At 37.4% G+C, this 23,262-nt stretch overlaps 1 protein-coding gene across 14 annotated transcripts in view; it reads left to right on the top strand.

Annotated features, from left to right (window-relative positions):
- setd5 (SET domain containing 5) overlaps window positions 1-23,262 on the top strand; it is a 171,302-nt gene that overhangs the window by 116,110 nt on the left and 31,930 nt on the right. For 13 of the 14 annotated variants that reach the window (XM_043707775.2, XM_087994145.1, XM_087994139.1 and 10 more), the window contains 5 exons: window positions 978-1,286; window positions 3,111-3,353; window positions 4,606-4,747; window positions 10,577-10,827; window positions 18,385-18,441. In XM_043707775.2, the coding sequence (XP_043563710.2) occupies window positions 978-1,286; window positions 3,111-3,353; window positions 4,606-4,747; window positions 10,577-10,827; window positions 18,385-18,441 (1,002 nt within the window). The remainder of the gene's footprint in view (window positions 1-977; window positions 1,287-3,110; window positions 3,354-4,605; window positions 4,748-10,576; window positions 10,828-18,384; window positions 18,442-23,262) is intronic. The other variant, XM_087994147.1, reaches the window with a different exon arrangement.

Raw genomic sequence — 23,262 nt, 5'->3', positions numbered from 1 at the left:
CTGAAAGATCAGTACATTTTAAAGCTTTCATATTTTAGAAGGATTTTTTAAAAATATTCTTGCTGATCAGGACCTGTTCAGGTAGAGTGCCAATCCTAGTGATTCACGTTATTTTAGTATCAAAAAATTCAGTACAAGTCTGCATTTGGAAATTTTGTCTTCACATTCTTTAAAATGAGCGATGTTTATACACCCAGCCAAGATGACATATCCAACGTGGACGTTCTTGCTTATGTATATATATATTTTTATTTCTCTATCATCCATCTTAACAGTTTTTGAGTTTAATTGTCAATTGTATTTTAAATTAATAGAATTTGTTTTCGCTGTCAGCTGAGTTTGATATGTTTTTTTGTTCAATCCCATTATTCTCTGGGTTCACATGCATATCCTGGAAATGAAGTTTTTGTTTCCTTGTTTACTAAGACTATACTGTCCTTAAGTCAGCATTTAAATTATGATATGGTAGAGCAGTAGTACATTGAAACAGTTGGAAAAATGCCTCCATTTCACCTATTCTGCTTAATCCCTATTTTCTATAGTACTGTAAGTTAGAACTAAATCAAACGAAAGGCACCTGACGAATGAGTAGCACTCTGAAAGCTCGTGATTTTAAATAAATCTGTTGGACTATAACCTGGTGTCATGTGACCTTTAACTTTGTCCACCCAGTCTAAAACCGGCATCTCAATGTCAAGGAAAAAGTTGTCAGGGGAGGAAAGAGGGTGCCAAACTTTTTTAAAAGTATATAAAACTAGAGGCCATGTCTGTTTTATTATTATTTTCTTGGTTTGATATCACTGATCATTCATAATCTGTTCAGTATATTGTTAACAATCTCTGTTTGATAGTTCAGTTTCTCATAGATTATCTTGGTTCACCAATTCAGATTATTTCAATGAGAAATTCATCTGTGAATAATTTTTTTAGGGTGTAGAACATATACAGTTTTCCTGAAGAACATTTTTTTTTAATAGGAGCAAGTTCCAGAAAAGCCTGCTAAACCTCCTGTATCAAAACCAACCAAGCCCAGACCCAAAAATCGGTTCTCACGCTATCGTTCCAGTTCAGCACAGCGACTGCGTCGACAGCGGCAAGCAAGCAGCCAGGCAGAACCAGCGCCAGTTGTAGCAGTTGAGGAGGGAGCAACAGGGGCTGTTGTGACTGACTCCGCAACTGCAGAAGGTTTGACAAACGTAGGAGCCCCAGGAGTTGAGACGACATCGGGAACTGTTATTGCCTCCCAAACAAATCGAACCAATCTCAAATATCCTAAAACTAAAAGGGTAAGTGTGACCTGGCTGATTGCGCTCTTCCATAGCTGGGAAATTGAGACTGGATTGTTTGATGTAAAAGGTTCCAGAGGTTCCCAATTACATATCTGGAAAAAATTTGGATTCCCTGAATTTTGGATGACTGAACAAATTGAATTTGCCACCATCTCCAAAACCCGATGAATTACATGAATCCATTATTTTATTAAAGCACAATTAAGACTTTTAATTCTAAGTCAGAGAGCTTTCTTAAATTATGATTCCAAAATTGGTCTTGTATTGAAGTAATTTAATGACCAAATTATTCATAACAATTCAAAGAGCAAAGAAGAACAAAGAAAATTTACAGCCCAGGAACAGGCCCTTCAGATCTCCAAGCCTGAGCCGATCCAAATGTACTGTCTAAACCTGTCGGTCAATTCCTAAGCATCTATATCCCTCTGCTCCCCACCTACTCATGCATCTATCCAGACCCATCTTAAATGAATCCACCGTGTCTGCCTCTACCACCTCTGCTGGCAATGCGTTCCAAACACCTGCCACCCTCTGTGTGAAGTACTTCGAATGATATTCATTCATCTCATTGATAAAATGAATAAATTCTGTGATTAGTGTTTTGCTTAGATGCAATAATATTTATTTGACTGCTGGATGGTGCTTTTGAGGATTCTGAAAGGGATGTAGTTGTTTGTCTTACTACCAGCAATTATCTATCTCTAGCTGATGTAATTCCAGCATCAGTGTAAATGATCAACCTTCCTGATATTTGCTGGCAATGAAATCACATCAGACAAATGTGCCTTATTGCTATAGAATCATAACAGCACAGAAGCAGGCCTTTTGGCTCACCATGTCAATGTTGATCAACAAACATCAAACGACATTAATCCCAATTACCTGCACTTGTTCCATAGCTACTGTGCCCTGGCATCTTAAGTGCTCCCCAGATGCTTCTTAAATGTTGTTGAGAGTACCTGCCACTACCACCCTCTTGGGCAATGTGTTCTGTATTGCTACTACCTTCGCAGGCAGCAGATTCTATATTTCTACCAATTTTTGGGTGACTTTTTTCTCAAATCTCCTCTGAGCTACTTACTCTTCACCTTAAACATTTGCCCTCTGGTCTTAGACATGGATTCTCAAGATCCACTCTGTCTATGCTCCTCAGAATTTTGTACACCTCAGTCAGGGCCCACCCTCAGCCTCCTCTGCTCCAAGGAAGACAAACCTTGCCTATCCAGTCTCTCCTCATAACCGAGACTTTGCATCCCAGTCAACATACTGATACATCTCCTCTGCATTCACTCCAGCTCAATCACATCTTTCTGGTGATTATAGTATATTTGCTGTACTTCCTCACCAATTAGGAACTTGGATGCCACAGATTATTTTTCTTTTAAATGCATCAGTTACTTTGTTTTCCTGGCTGTCCCCTTGCAATTGCTGGTTTTTGAACTTATTTGAAATTTCCATTGGTCATAGACCAACCTGTAATGCATATTATAGCTATAATTTCTTTGCCATAAGAATAGTTTGAATTGAGCACATGTGTAATGCAATCATCTATTTGTCTTTCATGTCCCTTTGATAAGAGTTGAAATCAAATCTTAAGAAAATTAGTGATCAAAACGAACCAATTTCCTACTGTTAAACTGGAATTGGCTGCTTTTTAGATGTCAAATTAAATTGAATTCAACAGTTTATTGTGTCAATCTAAATATGTTGGTGTCAGGCCTCATGGTAAATTATGGACATTTTCGGAGCTAAATAATTTGCATTGAATCTTTATTTGATTTACTACTTTTTGCTCTACTTTCCCCCTGTCTTTTGGTTCAGTATTTGGTTACAGAATGGTTGAATGACAAGGTTGAGCGATCAGAGTGCCCATATGACCGACCATTACGTATCACAACTGATCCTACTGTCTTGGCAACAACACTGAACATGCTGCCAGGCCTGAGCCACAGCCCACACATTTGCACAACCCCTAAACACTACATTCGCTTTGGTTCCCCCTTCACTCCTGAAAGACGAAGACAAAGAGTTGTGTGTGATGGCAACTATGGATCTTGCAAAAAGGTAAATGTGTACAATAACCTTACAATTTAAAAATAGGAAGTTTATGAAAGAGCCCATTGGGCCAAATTGTGTCTGCGTTAGAAACTTAACATGGGATCTATTTATTATATGAGATGCAAGTTCAAGCAACATTATAAGTGTTGGATTAAAGTTACAGTAATAGATGTTAGCTTTTAAACTTATTGTGTTCCTCATATTATAGCATTCTGTTCAAGGATCCTCCCTGGTATTCAAAACATTTGTCTTGGTCATTGCTTCACTTGGTTGCAAGCAAACTTTGCTAATTTGTGGCATTTTTCTATACTTTGTGGAATGCCAAAGTTGCGGACACCTTTTCAAGGTGATTTTTGCTTCTTCTAATGTGTAAATAGAATAAATTGTAGCACCTTTTGGTGGAATCCATCATCAAAAGGTATAGGATAACAAGTCAAAGATTGTATCCCACTGGCTTAGCCCCAGTACTTGTCTGGTTGACCACAAAGCACAATCATATAATGTCTGCTGTATTCACTCAGAGCCTAGAGTGAGCATCATAGAACAATATCTGCCTTATTATGAGATAACCCAAGTTATTTAACATTTCTGTCATTTAGTTAGACTGGATTATGCTGTAACTATTGGATGTGGAACTGCAGAAGTACACTACCAACCCAATAAAATGCTTCAACCCGAGAAGAAACTTATCTCGAGCTAAATGCAGTTAATCAAGTTGCAAATTTAGGTTTTTCTTAAAAATGTTCTTATTTGATTGAGCACATTCTTTTATTCTGGTCAGGTTTGGTTCAGTGATTTCTCCTTGAATTTATTTGCTTCTGAGTTAGAATTTGAGATAATCTCAATGGGATGTGTACAATCTCAATGGGATGTATACGATCTCAATGCAAGTGTACCTCAAAAATTGCAGTACAAAAGTAGAGACTTGGGAACTAAATGTGAACATGCTGTTGACTCAATGAAAATCCAATGCTGGTTCATCATATTACTCATCAGATCTTCTAAAAAGGCTTGATATTATGAGATTTTGTAAAAATAAGTCAGTAGCTGCATTTTTTCATGAATTTCTGGGATGGAATTCCCATCTGTGATTTTGTTTTGCACGTTTGTTGGTGTTTGGTTTGTGTTTTCAATTTTGTTTATATTTCTATACAGTATATGTTTCTGAACAGTGTAACCTCTCCACAGATGGTAGTATAATAGAAATGTGTGAAATGATTAAACCATATAGAATACTTAATCGGTTAATTCTTTTCAGCGGTGGCTAAAACAGGCAATGGATGAGGCCATGGTGCAAACTCCCCATGCACCAGATAAAGGACAAGAAATGACACCCTTATACCAAAGCAGTGACAACAGCACTGTTCCTGATGTACGGGATAGCACCATCGCTTCAGTTGGTAAGTGGAAACCATAACTTTTTCATCTCATTATACAAAGCAAAGCCGGTACACGTGCAGTCCAAGCACCTGAGATATCAGATTATCTATTCCTAGCTACTGATGTCCAGGAGGAGGTATAAGGAAATGAACATGGGTGACTTCTTATGATTTTTCTTCTGTTTCTGTAAGGAAGTAGTGGTGATTAAGTATTGAATAATAGATGAAGGTATAATCCCAGACCCTTTACTTCTATCAAGTGGTCATTCTTCATACGTCAGCCCAGTCAATTATTATTGGCAAGGCATTAAAGCAAAGCCTGATCCCATTTTCATTTGGTTTCAGTGTATATATATTGCCAGCACAGGTCACAGTGCAACTGTCAGGAGAAGTAACCGAAATAATTTTCTCTCATATTAGTGTTCCAGTGCTCCACACCAGCTTTTTCTTTTCTCTTCTCTCTCTCTTCTCACAGTTGCTTGGCATATTTGCATGATTCCATCACTAACTTGGGTAGTTTGGATTATGATGGATAGAAAATATGTTCTGCTTTGGATAAGGTATAGTGTAGATACACCAGAAAGGGTGTCATCAATCTATGGGGCTTCACTTAGTGACTAATGTCTCTGCATTCTTAGATCCCTTTGCTCTTCTACCAATTTATTTTCTTGTCTGCAAAGGAATAAATAGTCACTTTATTCTTCCTACCGAAATTAGCAGCTGTACACTTCTCTACATTCTGTTTCTCTATCCTCCATCTTTACTAATTGCATCCTCCAATTTTGTCTCATCTGCAAAATTCACCATCATACCTCAGTCTCCTGAGTTCATGCTTATATTCGGCCCAGTGCAGCACTGCTTTCTGGTATTGTACAAAGCTTTCCTGAATTTCAGCCTCTTTCAACATTCAGTCTTTTATTCTGATTTTAGTGTTAAATATTTCTCCTGAATGCTGTTGATTTCCTTTTGAAATATTGCCTATTGTTCTTCTGCGTGTTAATATCCTTCTTCAGTTTATCTCCCATGGCTCCATCCTTATTGCCTCATGGTTTGCTTTTGTCCAGGGTATTACTTTGGTCTTTGTACTACCTTTTATCCTCATTCATTATTTTTCTATCGTCATTACTCCTCCCTGGATACTCTCCCATGCCTAACTTATTTCCTTCAATTCATTTCGTATTACTACTGGTCTGTGTTAGAATTCTTAGATATTGAGTTAGATTGATACTTGAAAAGTAATCAGACAGAATCAGGTTTTGTGAAAGGGAAATTATGTTTGATCAACCTCTTAGAGCTCTTTGGGGAAGTAAAGTGCTGAGGGTCTATTGCGGTTAGATTTCCAGAAGGAATTGCGAAAGTTCCACAACAAAGGCTGTTGCAGAAATGAAAAGTTCAGGGTGTAGGGGGTCGTATATTGGTGTAGATAGAAGATTCTGGATTAGTGGTGCTGGAAGAGTACAGCAGTTCAGGCAGCATCCGAGGAGCAGTAAAATCAGATTGGCTGCTAACAGAGTGTAGGTGTAATTATGTATTTTTTCAGGTTGTTAAATGTAATGAGTAGGGGAAAGTGAGGACTGCAGATGCTGGAGATCACAGTTAAAAAATGTGGTGCTGGAAAAGCTCAGCAGGTCAGACAGCATCCCAGGAGCAGGAGAGTTGATGTTTTGAGCATAAGCTGTTCATCAGGAATACGGGAGGGGGGGGGAACAAGGGGGTTGAGAGATAAATGGGAGGGGGTGGGGCTGGGGGGAAGGTAGCTGGGAATGCGATAGGTAGATGAAGGTGGGGGGATGGGGGTGGTAATGGCCATAGGTCGTGGAGGGTGGGGCGGATACCTGGCAAGGAAGATGGAAAGTTCAAGAGAGCGGTGCCGAGTTGGAGGGTTGGATCAAGGATAAGGTGGAGGGAGGGGAGATCAGGAAACTGGTGAGCTCCGCATTGATCCCAAGTGGTTGGAGGGTCCCAAGGTGGATGATGAGGTGTTCTTCCTCCAGGCTAGGATTTGGTGGTGGAGGGGGCCCAGGACTTGCATGACCTTGGCAGAGTGGAAGGAGGTGTTGAAGTGTTTGGCCATAGGGTACTGGAGTTGATTGGTGCGGGTGTCCTAGAGGTGTCTTCTGAAAAGTTGCGCAAGTCCTGTCTGAGAATGATGCGTTGTGTCCAGAGGTTGGTGGGGTAGAAGATGAGGACCGGAGGGGTTCTGTCCTTGTTGTGACTGGAGGAGTGTAACGGGTATTGTGCCACAGAGATCAGGGTTGGAGACTTTCAAATTCATAATTTGTTCATAATTTATATCATTGACTGATTTGCAAGTACAATTGGCAAATATCCTGATGGCACAAAGATAATTAGTAAATTAAGTTGTGAAGAGGACAGAAGAGACGTTGATAGGTTAAGTGAGTGGGCAAAGATGTGGCACATGGAAAATAATGTGGGAAAATGTGAAATTGTCCATTTTGGTGAGAAGAATAATAAGAAATCATGTTATGGTGAGAGATTGCTGAACTCTGAGATGCAGCGGAATCTGTGTCTTCGTGCATGAATTTCATAACATTATGTAGGCATGACATCTAATTAGGAAAATTAGGGAATTAATTACAAAAGGAGAAGGTTATATTTCAGTTATTCAGGGCACTGGTGTGATTGCACCTGGTGCACTCTCCACTGTGTTAGTCACCTTATTTAAGAAAGGATGTACAGGTATTGGTGACAGTTCAGAGAATATCCCTGGAATGGGCAGGTTGTCTTAGGAGGAATGGCTAGGCTTTAATCTATTGAAGTTCAGAAGAAGAGGGTGACTTGTTTGAAACATTTAAGATCCTAAAGGATCTTGACAGGATAGATATGGAAAAAATGTTTCCTTTTCTTGAGAGAATCTAGAACTGGGCCTCAATGTTTTAAAAGGGTAACCCATTTAAAACCAATTCAGTGAATATTTTTATTTGGTAGTTGTGTCTTTGGAACTCACTTCTAACACAAAACAAGATATCACTACTGCACATGAATCCTTTTGCAGTTAAGGCTAATGTTTCATTAGCTGCACCTGCATATTTGTCAGTGACAAGGACATTCAGGTCCCTTTGCAAATCTACACTTTCCAAGCTGTCACCATTTTACGAAATAGTCTGCGCATCTGCTCCTCCTCCCAAAATGAATAACCTTACATTTTTCTGCTTTTTATTTCATCTACCATGTTCATGCCCACTCACTAAACCTGTTCAGATCCTGCTTTATATCTCCCTCATAGTACACATTCCATTTTGTTTTGTATCAGTTGCAGATTTGGAAATATTTGGTCCCCAAATCCAAACCATTGATATATTTTGCGAGCAGATGCAACACAAGTATTAATCCTTACAGGACCTCACTAGTCATTTAAAAATAACACAACACCAGGTTATAATCCAACAGGTTTATTTGAAAGCACTAGCTTTCGAGGCGCTGCCTCTTCAGGTGGTTGCGGTACAGGACCCAAAGACACAGAATTTATAGCAAAAAGTTAACAGTACCATGGAGCTTTAATGATATATTAAACACATTTTAGATTATATCTCTCATCTTTTAGAATGGAATATGCTAGTTTTGGTTCTTTAATCTGTAAATCCCAGAACTTCTTTTAAGTTACATTCTCAAGATAGCTTCAACTTTTCTAGGTGCCATCTGTGGTGAAAGGGTTAAAATTGTGTCCCAATACATGTGTGAATCTAACCGAAAATGGAAGGTGTCGCTTAGTCCCGTGTGAATCTTATTATACACCTTCCCGTGTGAATCTTCTTATCTGTATGTAACCAGAATGGAATGTGTTTTTTAGCCTTGCTCTGCTGTTCACATGAATGTTTATATCTGGAAAAGAGTATATCAGCTGGAAAAGTCTCCAGTTCGGTAGAGTCTGCTCCGGGGTTGCGTTTAACCGCCGAGTGTGGGTTGTTGGCAACCGCTCTACGAGAACTGACGGCTCCCAGTTCCGGTAACACGTAGAGTGAGTATAAACCAGACCCGTTGTAAGTACGAGACCTGGTTGTGGCGACGCTGCAGGGAATAAAACACTTATATTCTAGCAGACTCGCCTCTTGGCTGTTTGTTCTGTGTCAGACTACTTTCCTGCGAGCCTGGTCCTTGACCTTGAGAATTTTTTAAAACACCATCTCAGCTCAGACATTGCATTAAAAGTGTGAGGTTAAAGCCTGTCTGTGTCCCAATGTTGAGTCAGACTGGTTCTGTTTCTAAAGTGGGACTTACAGAATCTTACGGGGATTTATGCAGTTTTTGAGCAAAATAAAATGTAATTCAGCAAATACAAATTGACCCCATAAATTTATTTGTGTGCGCATGCAGAAGGGACAGTAAATATATCATCACAGCTCCATGACACTGTAACCTTTTTGCTATAAATTCTGTGTCTTATGGTCCTGTTCCATAACCGCCTGATGATGAGGCAGCACCTTGAAAGCTAGTGCTTCCAAATAAATCTGTTGGATTGTAACCTAGTGTGTGTGATTTTTAACTTTGTCCATCCCAGTCCAACACTGTCACTTTCAAATCATCAGTAGTCATAGTTTGCCAATGGACAACTGACCCATTTATTTCTACTCTCTGTTTTCTCTCTTAACCAATCCTTTCAATGCCAACTATGTGCTCCAATTTTGCTAATCAACTTCTTGTAGGGAACTTTCTCAAAAGCCTTCTGAAAATCCAAAAGTACTCTGTCCATCGATTTCCCCTTAACAATTTTGTTACTAATATCCTCAACAATTCAAGGTTTTTTTTAACTTGATTTTTCATTCAAAAATGGCTATTGATTGTGCCCATCAAGCCATTTTTCTCCAAGTATCTGTTTATCATATCCTTTTTGATTGATTTTAGCATGTTCACTACTACAAATGTAAGTCTGGTAAAACTATAGGTCCTTGTTTTCAGTATTTTGAAAATTGAATATATAAATTTTCCACCCCATTAATTTCTCTAGTCCAACCTTCTTACTAATTACCTCAACTCCTCGTTCTCCTTAGAAACTTGGATCTCTAATTTTGGGAGATTTCTTGTACCTTCTTCAGTGAAAACAGATACAAATGAATAATTTAGCTTCTCTGCCATCTTTCTATTCTGTCTTGATTCTGCCCGTATGGACCCACATTCATTTTAGCCAGATGTTCCCTTTTGATATACCTGAAGTAGTGTCATAGCTCCTTTTTTTATGATTTTAGCTAGTTTGCATTCACATTCTATTCTTCCGTTTGTTTTATATATATTCGTATTCTTTTGCTGTATCTAAAAACTTCTTAATCCTCATTACATCTTTTATTATTATTTCTCACTTCTTCAGAAGCCTTCAATTTGAATCTTTAACAGTTGACTGACATTTTTAGAGTTTTTGTATCATGAAGGAATTTACAGTTGCTGTAAGCCATGTGATTGTTCTTTAAAGACTGTCCATTGCCTATTTTGTCATGAATTTTAATGTATTTCCCTAAATGAATCTACTTGTACCCCATGCTTTCAGAATTTCCTTTACTCAAATTTAACACCCTTGCTTCAAATTTAAACTACCTCACTTTCAGACAGTGTGAAATTCTATGATTTTGTGATCACTCATCTCTAAAGGTTCTTTAATCAAACAAGGTTTGAAATTGTTGGCAAATGGTAAGCTCATTGACCTGCATTTCGATATTTCTGCAAGAATACTTGAACTTTTCTGGAAATAACTCAGAAGCATTGACAGAACCTAAGTGGGATGAATAATTGCAGTGTTGAAATATCCAGAGGTTCAATGTATTCCAGCTGCTTAACTTGTTTTAAAAGTATTTCTTTGCAATTTATAATGGAATTTCTGGTAACTTCTTTGTTTTGTAGAGTTGATAACGCCTCTGAAGAAGCGAAAAGCACGGTATCTGTCAGACGTGAGTGTGACTGATTTGCCCGGACCTTGTAGTCCATTATCAGCGCCTGCATCTGTCACAGATACAGTTATGTCCAGCCCGACAGTAATGACGCCTTGCACCTTGTTTCCAGGAGAAGAGGAGAAGAAAAATGGATATAATGTAATTTACTCTCCCCTTCACTCCCATGCTGCTAGCCGATGTAATACCCCACTACAGTTTGAGGTAAATATATCTCGAATAAAGAGACTGCCGTCCACACTTAAGATGCAAGTTAATGTTTTAGTATTGTTTCAGAAAATAAAACTGTTCCAATGCTGTACCTTGTTTGATAGAATTTGTTTTTTTAAAAAAAAGAATAAATTCAATTTATCTAACTATATAGCTTCATTCCAGCTGAACACGCATTCACTTTGGTGCCAGCAACACCGAACACTGCTTTTATAAGAAATGATGTTTAGTATGTTGATTCTAACTGTTTGATTGGATTACTCAGCATTGAGACTAGTTTTTAAATTACATATCATACAGATTAATTTTGATGTGCCTGTAAGTTTAGAGACCGCCTGTATGGAGTATGAATGCATTAGTCTTAGAGCTGAGCCAGCAGTATGTCAATGAACATTTGTGGTTTTGAAGCCTAGAGGTGCACCTTCTATATACAGTGCAATTGCCCTACCTCTCCCAAGTGCATATTGTATGAAACAAATCTGTCTTTTAGCTGTGTTCTTATTCTTAACAACATTTATGTGTCATCTGGATGGATACAAGAATAGGAAGGGATAAGGGAAATTTGGGACACATGCTGGCAAATGGGACTGGATTAATTTCTGATATCTGGTTGGCATGGACAAGTTGGACTAAAGGGTCTGTTTCCATGCTGCACAACTCTGAGTCTATGAATTAACAGCAGTAACCATAAAACTTAATTAAGTATCTGTTTAGAAATAGCTGAAAAATTCATTGCATGTGATAAAAATAGGTTAAATCTGATCGTGAAAGCAAAATCACCTTTTGAATTGTTTTGCTTAATTTACTTTTCCACTTAGCAAAACTTTTATTTTTGAATTGGGTGATAGGCTGCTGAGCCTGTTGGGATTTGAGAGGAAAGGGATGGGCAGAATAGGGATCAAATTGTTTGATTTCACTGTGTTCTCTTGATGCAGAAATGGGTAACTAATAGCCAAAAGAAATTGAATTAAAGAAGAGAAAATCTAAATATTTTGCCACACCATGTGCACTGTATGGTGTATATATAAATATAGGAATCTAGCCATTGGAACAGTTTTATAATACTTTTAATGTGAACAAGAATATCCTAATAATTGTTTTGAAGTGGAAGAAAGTATAAAGTGTAATTCCAAAATGGCACCCCCTAAAGGACAGTGGGGATCATTTCAACTTGCTCTCTATCTGTAAATGGGTTTATGGTTTTATGACAATAATGAATAGCAGGAATAGATTCCCTATAACATCACTTATGGGGTGGCTGGTTTAGATCCCCTACCAATTGCATAGATCAATCTGGAGATATTTTGACATTCAAAAAGGCAAAATATTAAGCTGTCAGGACTGTGTGATATGTTCCAAAACATGTTAAATATCTGCAGTGCTATTCCAATAAAATCAGATGTTCAATAGCTTTGTCCATATACTTTTCATTTCAAACTCTTCCTGATTCCCCATAAGACAAAAGTTGTGACCTGCTGTTTAACCAGTTGTTTGCAGCATCATTAACTGACACAGATTAGGTTATTGAAGGTGAATATAATTTTTTGTTTTCATTTTACACGACATCGGTAAAAGGAAATGCCAATGATCTAAACCTTACTTTCATTTTTAACATTAAATATGCATGACATGATGATTAGCATTAATCCCACATTAGGAAAATGACAGCACTAATGTTTATATGCCTTTGTTTCTAGCAAAGCATTCTGCTTCATGCAATAGGATTTTTGGAGTGAAACAAGAAATATTATTGTGAAAGATTTGGTATGTGGGTTTGCAGTATATTTCTTTGATTTAATTAACCTTTCAGAATTTCTCCCCCAGATACCAACTTACATTTTGACACATCTTTTACTCCCAGACTTCTACCTACATATCTGGTGATCCAAATGCATAGCTTAGCTGTTTGATTAATTAACTTCAATACCTCCCTGTGGGCGGAAGCTTGAAACTTCATTCAATGCTTCCCCAGTTAACGTGCCCATGAAGTGGATGTGATGTACTCAGGATTGGAGGATTGGTTCCATGTTGCTAGCATTCATGCTGTTTTGAGGCAAGCGGCCCTATCAACCAGCTTGTATTACTTCCGTAAAATATTTGAGAGCAATTTCCTATAAATGTCTTGACAGTCAACATTGTAAAGTGGCATTCTGAAAAGAAATTATGCAGGGAACAGGTTTTAGTGAGAGCTTGTTCTAAATTAATGCTTTCAAACAGAATTCAGTAATTATTGCAGAAATGTTCCTATATTCCTTAAGTAATTACAAGCTATTTTTGGTTCATTGTATGATTTGGAGAATTGAAGTTTTAATAATTAAGTCATTATTCAAATGTTTTAAATTTATGTCAAGACATCTTAGACTTAAAACACTGTTGAGGTTTAATGCTCTGCATGGTCTTCATAGTACTGTAAGTTCATATTGCAGATCTTTTTCAAAGTCAGACAAGTGCAAATATGAACTAATTCAAAGCGTGATAGTTATACTTCACCATAATTTTGTCTTTTTCATATTAAATATTTAACAGATACAGAATCATATTCACTTATTTACTTGAACATTTCAATAGCTCAGAAGTCCAGTCTAAACCCTTTTCTAAACACAATTGGACTAATATTACTTCTGCGATCTTGAACTTTTAATATTCTAGCTATGTCATTCAATTTAATATTAACTTGTTAAATTTGTCACAATATATAGATTTTGAAAGCTTCAAATTTGCCAGTACTTTAAGTCTTGCCACAAATCTATCTTGCCAAGTTAAGTTGTTTACTTTTGACATACACTTCAATAATGTGCAGTCCTTTACATTCTAAGATGTAAAAGTATCATTTTTCAATTTTCTTGCCAAGTTTCTTTCTTGTTCTAAATTCTTATGGTGATCTGTTTCACACTTGCTGCATCTGCTGCTCTCCTTACTTCGCTTACAAATTTCACAGACTTGTAGTTTATTCAGCATCCAGGTCCCCTGAGACAAGCAACCTCACACCTCCCTAATCATCACATGCTCAAGCTGTTGTGATCTCATTCCTAAATTTTTGATCATTGCACGCTAGACATTTCAAGTTCTAGAAGAGCAGGGTGACATTGCCTCTTGAGAATCTAATCCAGGATCCCCAGAAAGAAGATTTTCAATATTTGAAAAACTTGGATTGTAGATAAATTTCTACAATTCCTTTTAAGAGAGGAATTCTGTTGAGAAAAAAAGTCTTTCACATCCTCTCAATCCAGTGTTTTGCTTATCCAGTGAATATTTCTTTTTAGAGTAACCACCGCTTATGTAGAGAAAATGTGGTAACCAATTTATACATAAAAAGTACCAAATGACCATATTAATCAGTCTTATCTCTTGATCTTTTTTGTGGGGTAAGTTCTAGTCTCTACAAATTTTCTTGTTCTTAAATGAGTTGTGGAAGGCGCTGGCACTTTTTGTTCATCTTTCATTATCCATGAATGGATTGGCTCTCTAGGTAATTTCAGAAGGCAATTAATTTCTGTGGGTCTGGAGTCTTGCATAGGCCAGAGTGGATAAAGCTGGCACATTTCCTTCCTTGATATTAACTAGATAGGTTTTTATGACAATCACAATGGTAACATGATCACTGTTAGACTAGCCTTTTGCAGTTCCACATTTTACTGAGTTCAGATTTCACCATCTGCCATGTTGGAATTCAAAGCCATGACCCAAGAGCATTAGTCTGAGGTTCTAGATTACCAATCCAGTGAAGCTACTACTACATAATTGTTTCCTGTATTGAATTGCATAGACGTCACTGGAAGCTGCTGCCAGAAATTAACTGGAAATAGCAGGGTCAGTATTGTAAGTGTTTACAATATCATAAATAGTGTCCTTTTTAACACAAATTTTAACAAATTGATTGGTGGATAAGGCATGATAGAAAATTGCCAGTAGATGTTATTTCCTGATCTCCGCGATGGCGAGCTGAGGACAAATATCCTCCTATAGAGGATTGCAGCTTTCAAATATCTCTTAGCAGTTTGTGATAAATCACATTGCCAAAAGTCTGACAGCAGACACCAGGAATAATCCAGCTTTTTCCTTTTATCTCTTGAAGAAATTGATTCCTCTCAAATACATTTTCAGTTGTGCCAGCTGGCCTTTATTTATCTATGAGTTTTAGTGGTGTGAGAAAATAAATTCAATCTTATCTTCAAGTTACAAATTCACAGACATTCCTGCAGTGGTCACTGGGTAACAATCATAAATGGACCTTGCTTTATTTTCCTCTCTAGTCCAGGTCTGTGTAGCTCAGCTGTTGATTGAATTAAATCATGGAACTATTGGAAGCTAGAATGTATTTCTTAAAAAATATTCAAAAAGCTGCAACAGTGGCTGAACACTTGGTGTGTTATACTCAGCCCTGCAATGCAAGAGACCCCAAGTTGTGATTCAGTCACAGTTGGACAGGAATTGTAGTTCTGTTAGTGTTTTTAGTCAAGATAGAAGGGAGAGCAATGTTCTGACTCGATTTTTCTGCAATGAGGCAAGAAGTTTGCTATTGTACTTGGACTTTAGTTCAAGTGTAAGTGTGTCATTTTAGGAAGAGATTTGCACAGAATTTACAGCAGAAGTCAAAGTATCAAAAGTTTTGGATTTAATGTAGTAAAATGAATTTTTTAAACTGACGTGAAATAAATTGTTAGATGAATTCTTTTGCAAAATTTCATTGGCTCAATTCTAGAAAGCACTTGAAATCAACACATGATTTGGAGATGCTGGTGTTGGACTGGGGTGTACAAAGTTAAGCTCCAAAAGCTAATGTGCTTCCAGTTAAACCTGTTGGACTATAACCTGGTGTTGTGGAATCATCACAAACCTTGCCTCAATTTTGCATTAATTGGTGCTTGAGAAGCTGGGAGTTCAAATAAGATGGCTAATAGGATGCTGTATTTCTACTTTTTTGGCATGTTAAAAATTTGCAGCCTGGCTGATATTAATCTGAAGGAGCTACTATTCTTCATTAACTAATGTTATGAGTTCTTTTTTAAACAGCCTAAAATGAAGAGAGCAAGTCTACAAGTTGATGTGTTACCTTCTCCTTTAGGATATTATTCTTCATTCTAACAACACAGCTAATTTGTTCATTTCTCCACTAATAGCTTTTTATTTCCAGGTAAAACTAGGTTACTTTCCAGCATAGCCACCTGACATGATTTCCATCAAGATGCTGCAAGATTTTATTTTGTTCCAATTTCCAATTTAAATAGGCTATGGAAAACAGCATATAACAGACACTATGTGTAATGCATAAATGTGTATTTTATTTCTGAGAGATTCTAATGCATTGCAGAGCAAGAAGTAATTTCACATTTTCAACTTTGCTTTTAAAAAAAAGTCAGTCAAAATCTTTGTTTTCAAACTCCTGAATTTGGTGCTTTGTATCTGATGTGTAACTAATATCTTTTTCAGAGAATTTTGATTTAAACTTTTCTTGACAGATGAACTCCATTACAAGATGTATTCCTTTGCTGATATTTAGATTTTAAAAACTATACCTTGAAATTTTTTTAGATTAGATTAGATTATTTACGTATTCTCTTAGGTTCTTATATAGACCAGTCAAAATACTTTACAAGCTTAATTTAATATTCTTGTATAGGTTTATGATCTGGATCAATTTGTGTTGACAGAAAATTATAAACTTGATAAATCAAAACGGCCTTCAAAATATTACTTTACGATTTGTGTTATGAGCTCAAAATAAAGCAAACATCACCAGACCAATTGAGTTAGTTTTGGAACATCTTTCTCTTTTGCTCTTATTGCATAAGTTATTGTTCTGTTTATATGTATGGTATTTATTTCAAATTGTCACCTTTATTCTGCAGTTCGAGTATGAGAATGATGAAGCAATATGTTAGCACCTAGACTATGCAAGATAATATTTAATTTGTATAACACAAAGTGGACAGTATAGATCTTAAACTGCTGGTAGCACTCAGTTTGTGCAAAACATGATAATCTCATCCTCTGAAATTGTTATAATTTACTGAGGATGAATGTCAAAGGATCAAGTGTTTCTCTCAACTGTGCCACTGTAAAGAAATTATTTGTATTCTTCAAGGATCTACCTGAATATCAAAAGTTCCCGACTTTGTCTTTACAATATTGCCTTTTAGAATTTTCTTATGTGGTTCTTTAAAAACCACAAGTTCTGATTTGAGTGAGGTTTGTACTTAAATAAAAGTATACTCATGGCCCTGAAGAATGTTTAACAATTTGTTTGGTAAGTAAGTTACTGCACTGTAGAGTGGGCCAGCTGGTACTTCTCACTTATAGCTGTGAAAAGATGGTATTGTTGATAAGTTAACAGGTCACATTTCAGAGAATACATTTATAATTGCCTCAAACAACTTTTAAGATTGAAGCCTGAACCTGAGAGAAATTCTTGGCATTGTCTTTACCAGTGTATTACTGAGCCTGAGAACACATGGCTTTAATCAGGCCATTGCGCACATCCAGCTTCTGACATGCTTGCCTCAACAGACTCTATGGCGTCTGCACATTGACACATTGCAATTTTAATCTTCTAATGCTTCTTCATAGACCAAGAAACACTCCAATTTAGTTTTGCATTGTCATTTTATTTTAATAAAGCCTAACCATAAGCCACAGGTTATTGTTTTATTCTTGGTTGTGTTTTGGTTTACAAACAAACATGGAGAATTTGAACACCAATGGTAAAATAATAAAAATAAAACAGCATTTTTCTCATTAAGCTGCAGCATATGGCAGAGGTGGGAATATTGAACTTGATTCACAGTGGTAGTTTAGTTTTCTACTGCATTATTGCATGAAGATTGGATTTTGATCAGTTGACCTTACTTTCTTGAGTGATTGTTTTTATGGTTTTTCTCTCTTTTTTTTTAAACTGAGCTCTAAATTTAAGGTCCAAAGTATTTGTGTTCCATACTCTTTATACTAACTCTTGCTACCTTTTTAGTTGCTCCACCATAGCAAGTTGCTGCTATCAAATCATATCCTACAGTAAGTGGATCAGCATCTGTATGTCCTCCAACTGTAGTGATGTATGAAAATGTGGAGTCAAGTGCTTTAAGCCTGACAACCAATCACAAATCAACTTTTGCAACCTTTTAGAAATGACCTGTTTTATGTTGTTATTCCCTCACTAAGAGGGAAGGTTCAGCTGATCATATTTGTTTTTGGGAAGGGGATGGGGGTGAGGACTTTTTTAATGTTATAAGAAATAATAGTATTTAAATTTCAGTTTTCAAATCACTTCTAATCAATATAAAATTTGTTTTCAAAATGGAAATGTTGCTTCTAGAATAGAACTTTATTGAACTTAGCTGTGAATTGCGCAGTGCCAAACTGTGCAGTCACCAGTATAATTATTTATACGTTTAAGATTATCCAGTCATTTGGATTTGTGTAAAATAAATTTTTTTTCCCTTTGAGAGTTTGTTTGTAACTAAATCAGTATTGCAATAAAAGACTGTGGCTTTCTCTTGCTTTTGCTTACCCAACTTGTAAGTAGAATTCTAATAACATGCTTTTCCCTTCTCTTAGAACATTTCCTCTCCTGAGAGTTCCCCAGTGCATAGGCCTGAACCGTTTTCACCGGAGGTAGTTATCCTAGTATCTCACTTAGATTAGAAAGGCTGAAATAAGCCCTTGTAGAATCATCTCTCTCTCTCTCTCTCTCTCTTTGTGGTCCCTCCCCAGTCCTGTAAATGTATGATTCTCATTTTGATATATCTAGTTGAGTTTGTGTGCATATGACGTAAGTGGCTAATCTTGCCAAAGTTTGGCTCAGTTGGAAATAAAATAGCAAGAATCATCTTTTGGTTAATGATGGTGGGCACGGAGGGAGAGAGTGAGAGAGAATGAGACAAGGATTGGGATAGTATATCTGTCTGTGTATCTAATAAGAAAATATCTTTAAATTACACACAAACAAAACTGAACTTAAGCTCAATTTTAAGAAATTTGATATTTCAAAACAACTTTTAGCAAAATTCTGTACAATTTGGCTAGACACTGTGCTATGCTGAGGATTAGTCAACACATTGAAATTGTTGCAAGATTCCTCTTAGAGTTTCTTCTGATGTGTTTGAGTAGTACAGTCCTTTATTGTATATCAAGCAGATTTTGTGTAACTGCCTTTTTGAAATTTTTCAGTAAAGATTCATCTCTTCGTAAAAGCCCTAATAAATGATTTGTCATATTGAAAGAAGATTTGAGAAGAAATTTTGGCAAACACTCATTCATTGCGATTTAAAAAATACTGCAATTGGGTTTCCAGAAATTACAGTTTATGTAGTCCAAATGACTGTAACAGTTCTGAAACAGATAAATTGCATAAAAAACAAATTCCAGGAGCTTGGTTCCAACTCACTTAACCAAAACATCTCCCTGATAGGTACTTCACTCCTGTCACAGTGATTTTCATATGACATAAGTCTATTTAGTTATCTGAATATTTAATCATCTAAATATTGAATCAATTAAAATATTCTGCTTCTCACTATTTAACTGTGACGTTAATGATTCATCGAGGAGGAAAGGAAATGCCAGGTTTAATTAGAAACAATATTTTTCATGCCCATACCTGAAATTTAACATCCATGAGTTGCATAAGTCAAGGTATTTATGACAATTGGTCATGGAATTTATGGCTACTTCTTGCAGAAGGTTGCATCCCTGTATCACACAACAATTGTTTGCTCTCTGGTGGGCAGTTTTGATAAATGCTACCAGGTTTGGCTCAAGAGCCCTACTCTGGTATACCACAATTGCTGCGGAGGAAAAAAGTAGGCTGGACTCTGTTCCTGTTTACTGTACTCTTCTCAGTCGGATAAGCTTCACATTCTGCTCAGATTTATCAATGTCCTTCTGTACAGTCAGCCTGAGTTAATGGTCTGATGGTAACTGCCTCATAGTTGTTGGTATCATATTCACCATCCTCATGTCTTGCTTGTAATCTTCATAGCAACATTTTGGATACCCAAGTGGTCATGACCAAGTGAACATTTCACAGTGCAGAATGTCTCTGGGCATAATAAACCTCCGTCATCAGACTGACATCATTGGCTTAGCAATGAGTGTAGTTAATGCAATTACTAAGGTCTAGTTGATAATCTTATCCTGCAAAGAGATGCCAACAACATATCTCAGACAGTGAAGTTGGAAAATGTCCAGCCTTTCAAACTGCCTTATAAATTTGTCCAAATCTCATGACTAAAGGAATGTGATGACGAGATATGCTTGTGATGGTCACAATTTCTCAGTCAGTTTGCTGCTGTTCTACACTCAGCGTGGACATTAACAGCTTCACATTTTGTAATGTCTATTGATTTCAATATCATGTGACAGTTTGCTGGTGATTGAAGAAGTTGTCAAGAATTTAGAATGTTGCATGATCAGTACTAATAGGTGATGGTATGGGCAACATCCTGGACCAAGATATTTGTTCCTTGAAATAGAATGTCAGTGCAGCATTATTAGCGTAAAATAACTCTATCGCACTTTTGTCTTGAACCGCTGGTGAGTGAGGCTGAACAGCTTTCTAACAGTTCTGGCCTATTAATAAACTGCCTCCATAGATTACCTGAAGGCATACGACAACAGCAAAGAGCAGAATATCAGGGCTAAAGCACAACCTTGTTTGACCCCGTTGTGGATCTTGAAGTCTTCTGATGTGGCCTAGTCCTTATTGTCCTGAACAATCACATTATCGTGATTGATCACATTTGAGCAGTTTTGGCTGGCAGTCAGTTTTGTTGAGCAACTTAAATAGATGACCTCAGCTTATATGGTCAAAACTTTGGTGGGAGTCACTTACAGAACTGCCAGTTTCTCCTGCTTGATGAGTTCAGTGATATAGCATCAGCACCTGGAGTTTTACCCATGGGATGTGAGTCTTCAGCTTTGCTAAGTTCCTGTATTGTGTTCAATATCCAGCTCTTCCATGACAGGCAAGCTTTCTATGGTTTTTAGAGTGTTCTTTCTGGAATACAATTCAAGGTCGTGTTCCATCCATCTTTTAGCTGTTTATTGTAGTCAGTGATCATGTCCACTGCCTCTGTTTTCAGTGGAACCACTTTCTTTGCTGATGCAATCTTGTCTTTTTAATGTCTTCATACATGTCCCTGCCATTCCCTATATTGAAGGACATCTGGACGTTCTGGCAGTGTTGTAATCAGTGGTCATTGATGCGAGAAATAACAGTGTGTTAGATTTTTACTTCAAGTGGCTCTTAACGTATTCAGAGCTTCCTCGCTCATAGCTCATTTGTAATTAACAAGAGCAGATAGTTCGGTACCCAGTCCCATTATGTTGCTGGTCACCTCAAACCAGTAAATATTTTTCTCCTCTTGCTTTGTATTTGGTAGCAGTACCATCTTATAGATGGTGTCTTGAGAATGGTCCATTTTGTTTTTGAATGGTTTGTGGGAATGCTGAGTGTTTAATCTGGGTAGGCACTATAGCTGTTATTGATATGAAGACAGTATTTCAACTTTGAAAAAGCCTAATATGCATCAGAGAGAGACCTGTTTCACAATTAATGCTCGGTGATGGGTAGCTCTGTGTGTTGATGATCCTTAACTGACAGTCACACCTAGTGATGACCAGATTCGCCTATAACCAATGTCCTGGTCTTGGATGTCTTCAGGATACTTTGCGGAATGACTTTTCCTGAAAGAAGATGTTAGCTACACAAAACTCTTTTTACCAACAAAGTAGTTTAAATAATTGTCATTTATCTTTCCCAAGCCATGATTTTGAGGAAGGAATGTAACATATCATTGTCTCTATCCACTATAGCATTGCAATCCCCACTAGGTAAAGATATCTTACTTCAGGGCTTCTGTTCATAGAACTGAAGTCTTTTGAGGTTAATTGGCTCTGTTTGAATTGCAAGATGATTGGGAACAATACATTCTAAACCCTTTTTTGAGGGTTGGGTGGCTTTATGATGGAGAGTAGCTCAAAAGCAAAGCCTGCACTTTCCTCACACGGTTCTTGCCAGATGAATGTGTAATGTTTTTCTTTTGATGATCTACTCTATGTGAACCTGGTCTCTTGCAGGGATGCTGTATCAATGCTCAGCCTATCACGTTCACACTTTACTGTGCCCGTGTTGTCAACCAGCTGCACACCATATGTTAGTACCATGCACATGGTCCTGACTTTCTAGCTTGCCAATCACTAAGTTGGCATCCTCTTTTTGTTTGTTTACTTACTGCAATCAATTCCACCCACTTGTTGAGCAGACACTCTTAGGTTCCAAGCAGACATTGAGGCAAATGGACCGTGGTGTGTCAGCAACTTACTAGCCAGGGGCTGCCCTTAACTCACCCGTGGGATATGGTGGTACCTCTCACAATAAGAGATGGCCCATTGCACCAGTTTTCTGTGTCATTTCAGTTGACCTTATTACTTGGAGCTCCTGCTCCTGCATTGTGTTAGCACATGCAGTATTACCAGAGTGTCGTCTTTAGGGCAGATGCCTGGTCAAGATTTATATCTACCTGGGCCATAGGGTCTCCCCTTCCACTTCCTTTATTGAATTCAAAGGAATGCAAAACACCTACTTTTGGCACCAGCTGGGTGAAGAAATTGCTGGAAAGATGGCATGTTTAGACACTTGGTCCACTTTGGGGCAGCACTCCACAAGTTTTTGCCAGGGTTTACTTCCTTAATCTCCAGTTCTCCCAAAATATCCACAATACAATGGAACTATTCACTTACAGCTGGAACTTTGGCTTATGAATGCTGGGGCATGGTTACATGCCGGTAGATATAAACACCAAGTCTGGGGGGGGGGGGGTCAAATTTCCTCCATCCTGCTAAAAAGCCCAATGAGTTGTGTACCTAATGTGTGGACAAAAAAAAAAATTGTGTTTTTCATTTCTGTTGTAAGTTTGCTTCTTGTTTTCAACCCAGAATTATGGCTAGCAGCTATGTGGAAAAAAAAGCCAATTGTTTAAGTCTCTCCATCAGCAAGCTTTCGGTTTAAGCCTCATCGTGACATCATGGAAATTGGATCACTCAACCCCCGCTGGATTAGCTTCAGAAGACTTCACAGGAAGTTTAGCCTCTAGCTTTGCAAACTGGCAGTGACACATACCACTGAAGATTGTAATGGTTCTTAAAATATCTGAGCTACCTAGTTATCTTAGAAACTTAAATACTAACTGTTTTTTTACTGAATCTGATTGAGCAACCCAAGTTAATTTAAATCCGTGTTCTATTGGTACAAATTGTCCCCAATCAACATTCCTGCATTTACTCCATAGTACTGATTCTCGTATTAATTCTATACAGCCTGCTTTTGCTTTAGTCACTTTCTTGGCTAAAGCTGTATTGTTAGAATTTTCCCATTCTACAATATGGTTGCCTGGTAGTACTGAGCACATACTTCAATTGGTATTTGTCGCTGTT

The sequence above is a fragment of the Chiloscyllium plagiosum genome, unplaced genomic scaffold (assembly GCF_037043375.1).
Source record: "Chiloscyllium plagiosum isolate Xiang-an unplaced genomic scaffold, Cpla_swu_hap1 HiC_scaffold_14, whole genome shotgun sequence".
NCBI classification, from domain to species: Eukaryota; Metazoa; Chordata; class Chondrichthyes; order Orectolobiformes; family Hemiscylliidae; genus Chiloscyllium; species Chiloscyllium plagiosum.
Note: the sequence above shows the minus strand (reverse complement) of the source record. Positions and strands in the feature narration are given on the sequence as shown.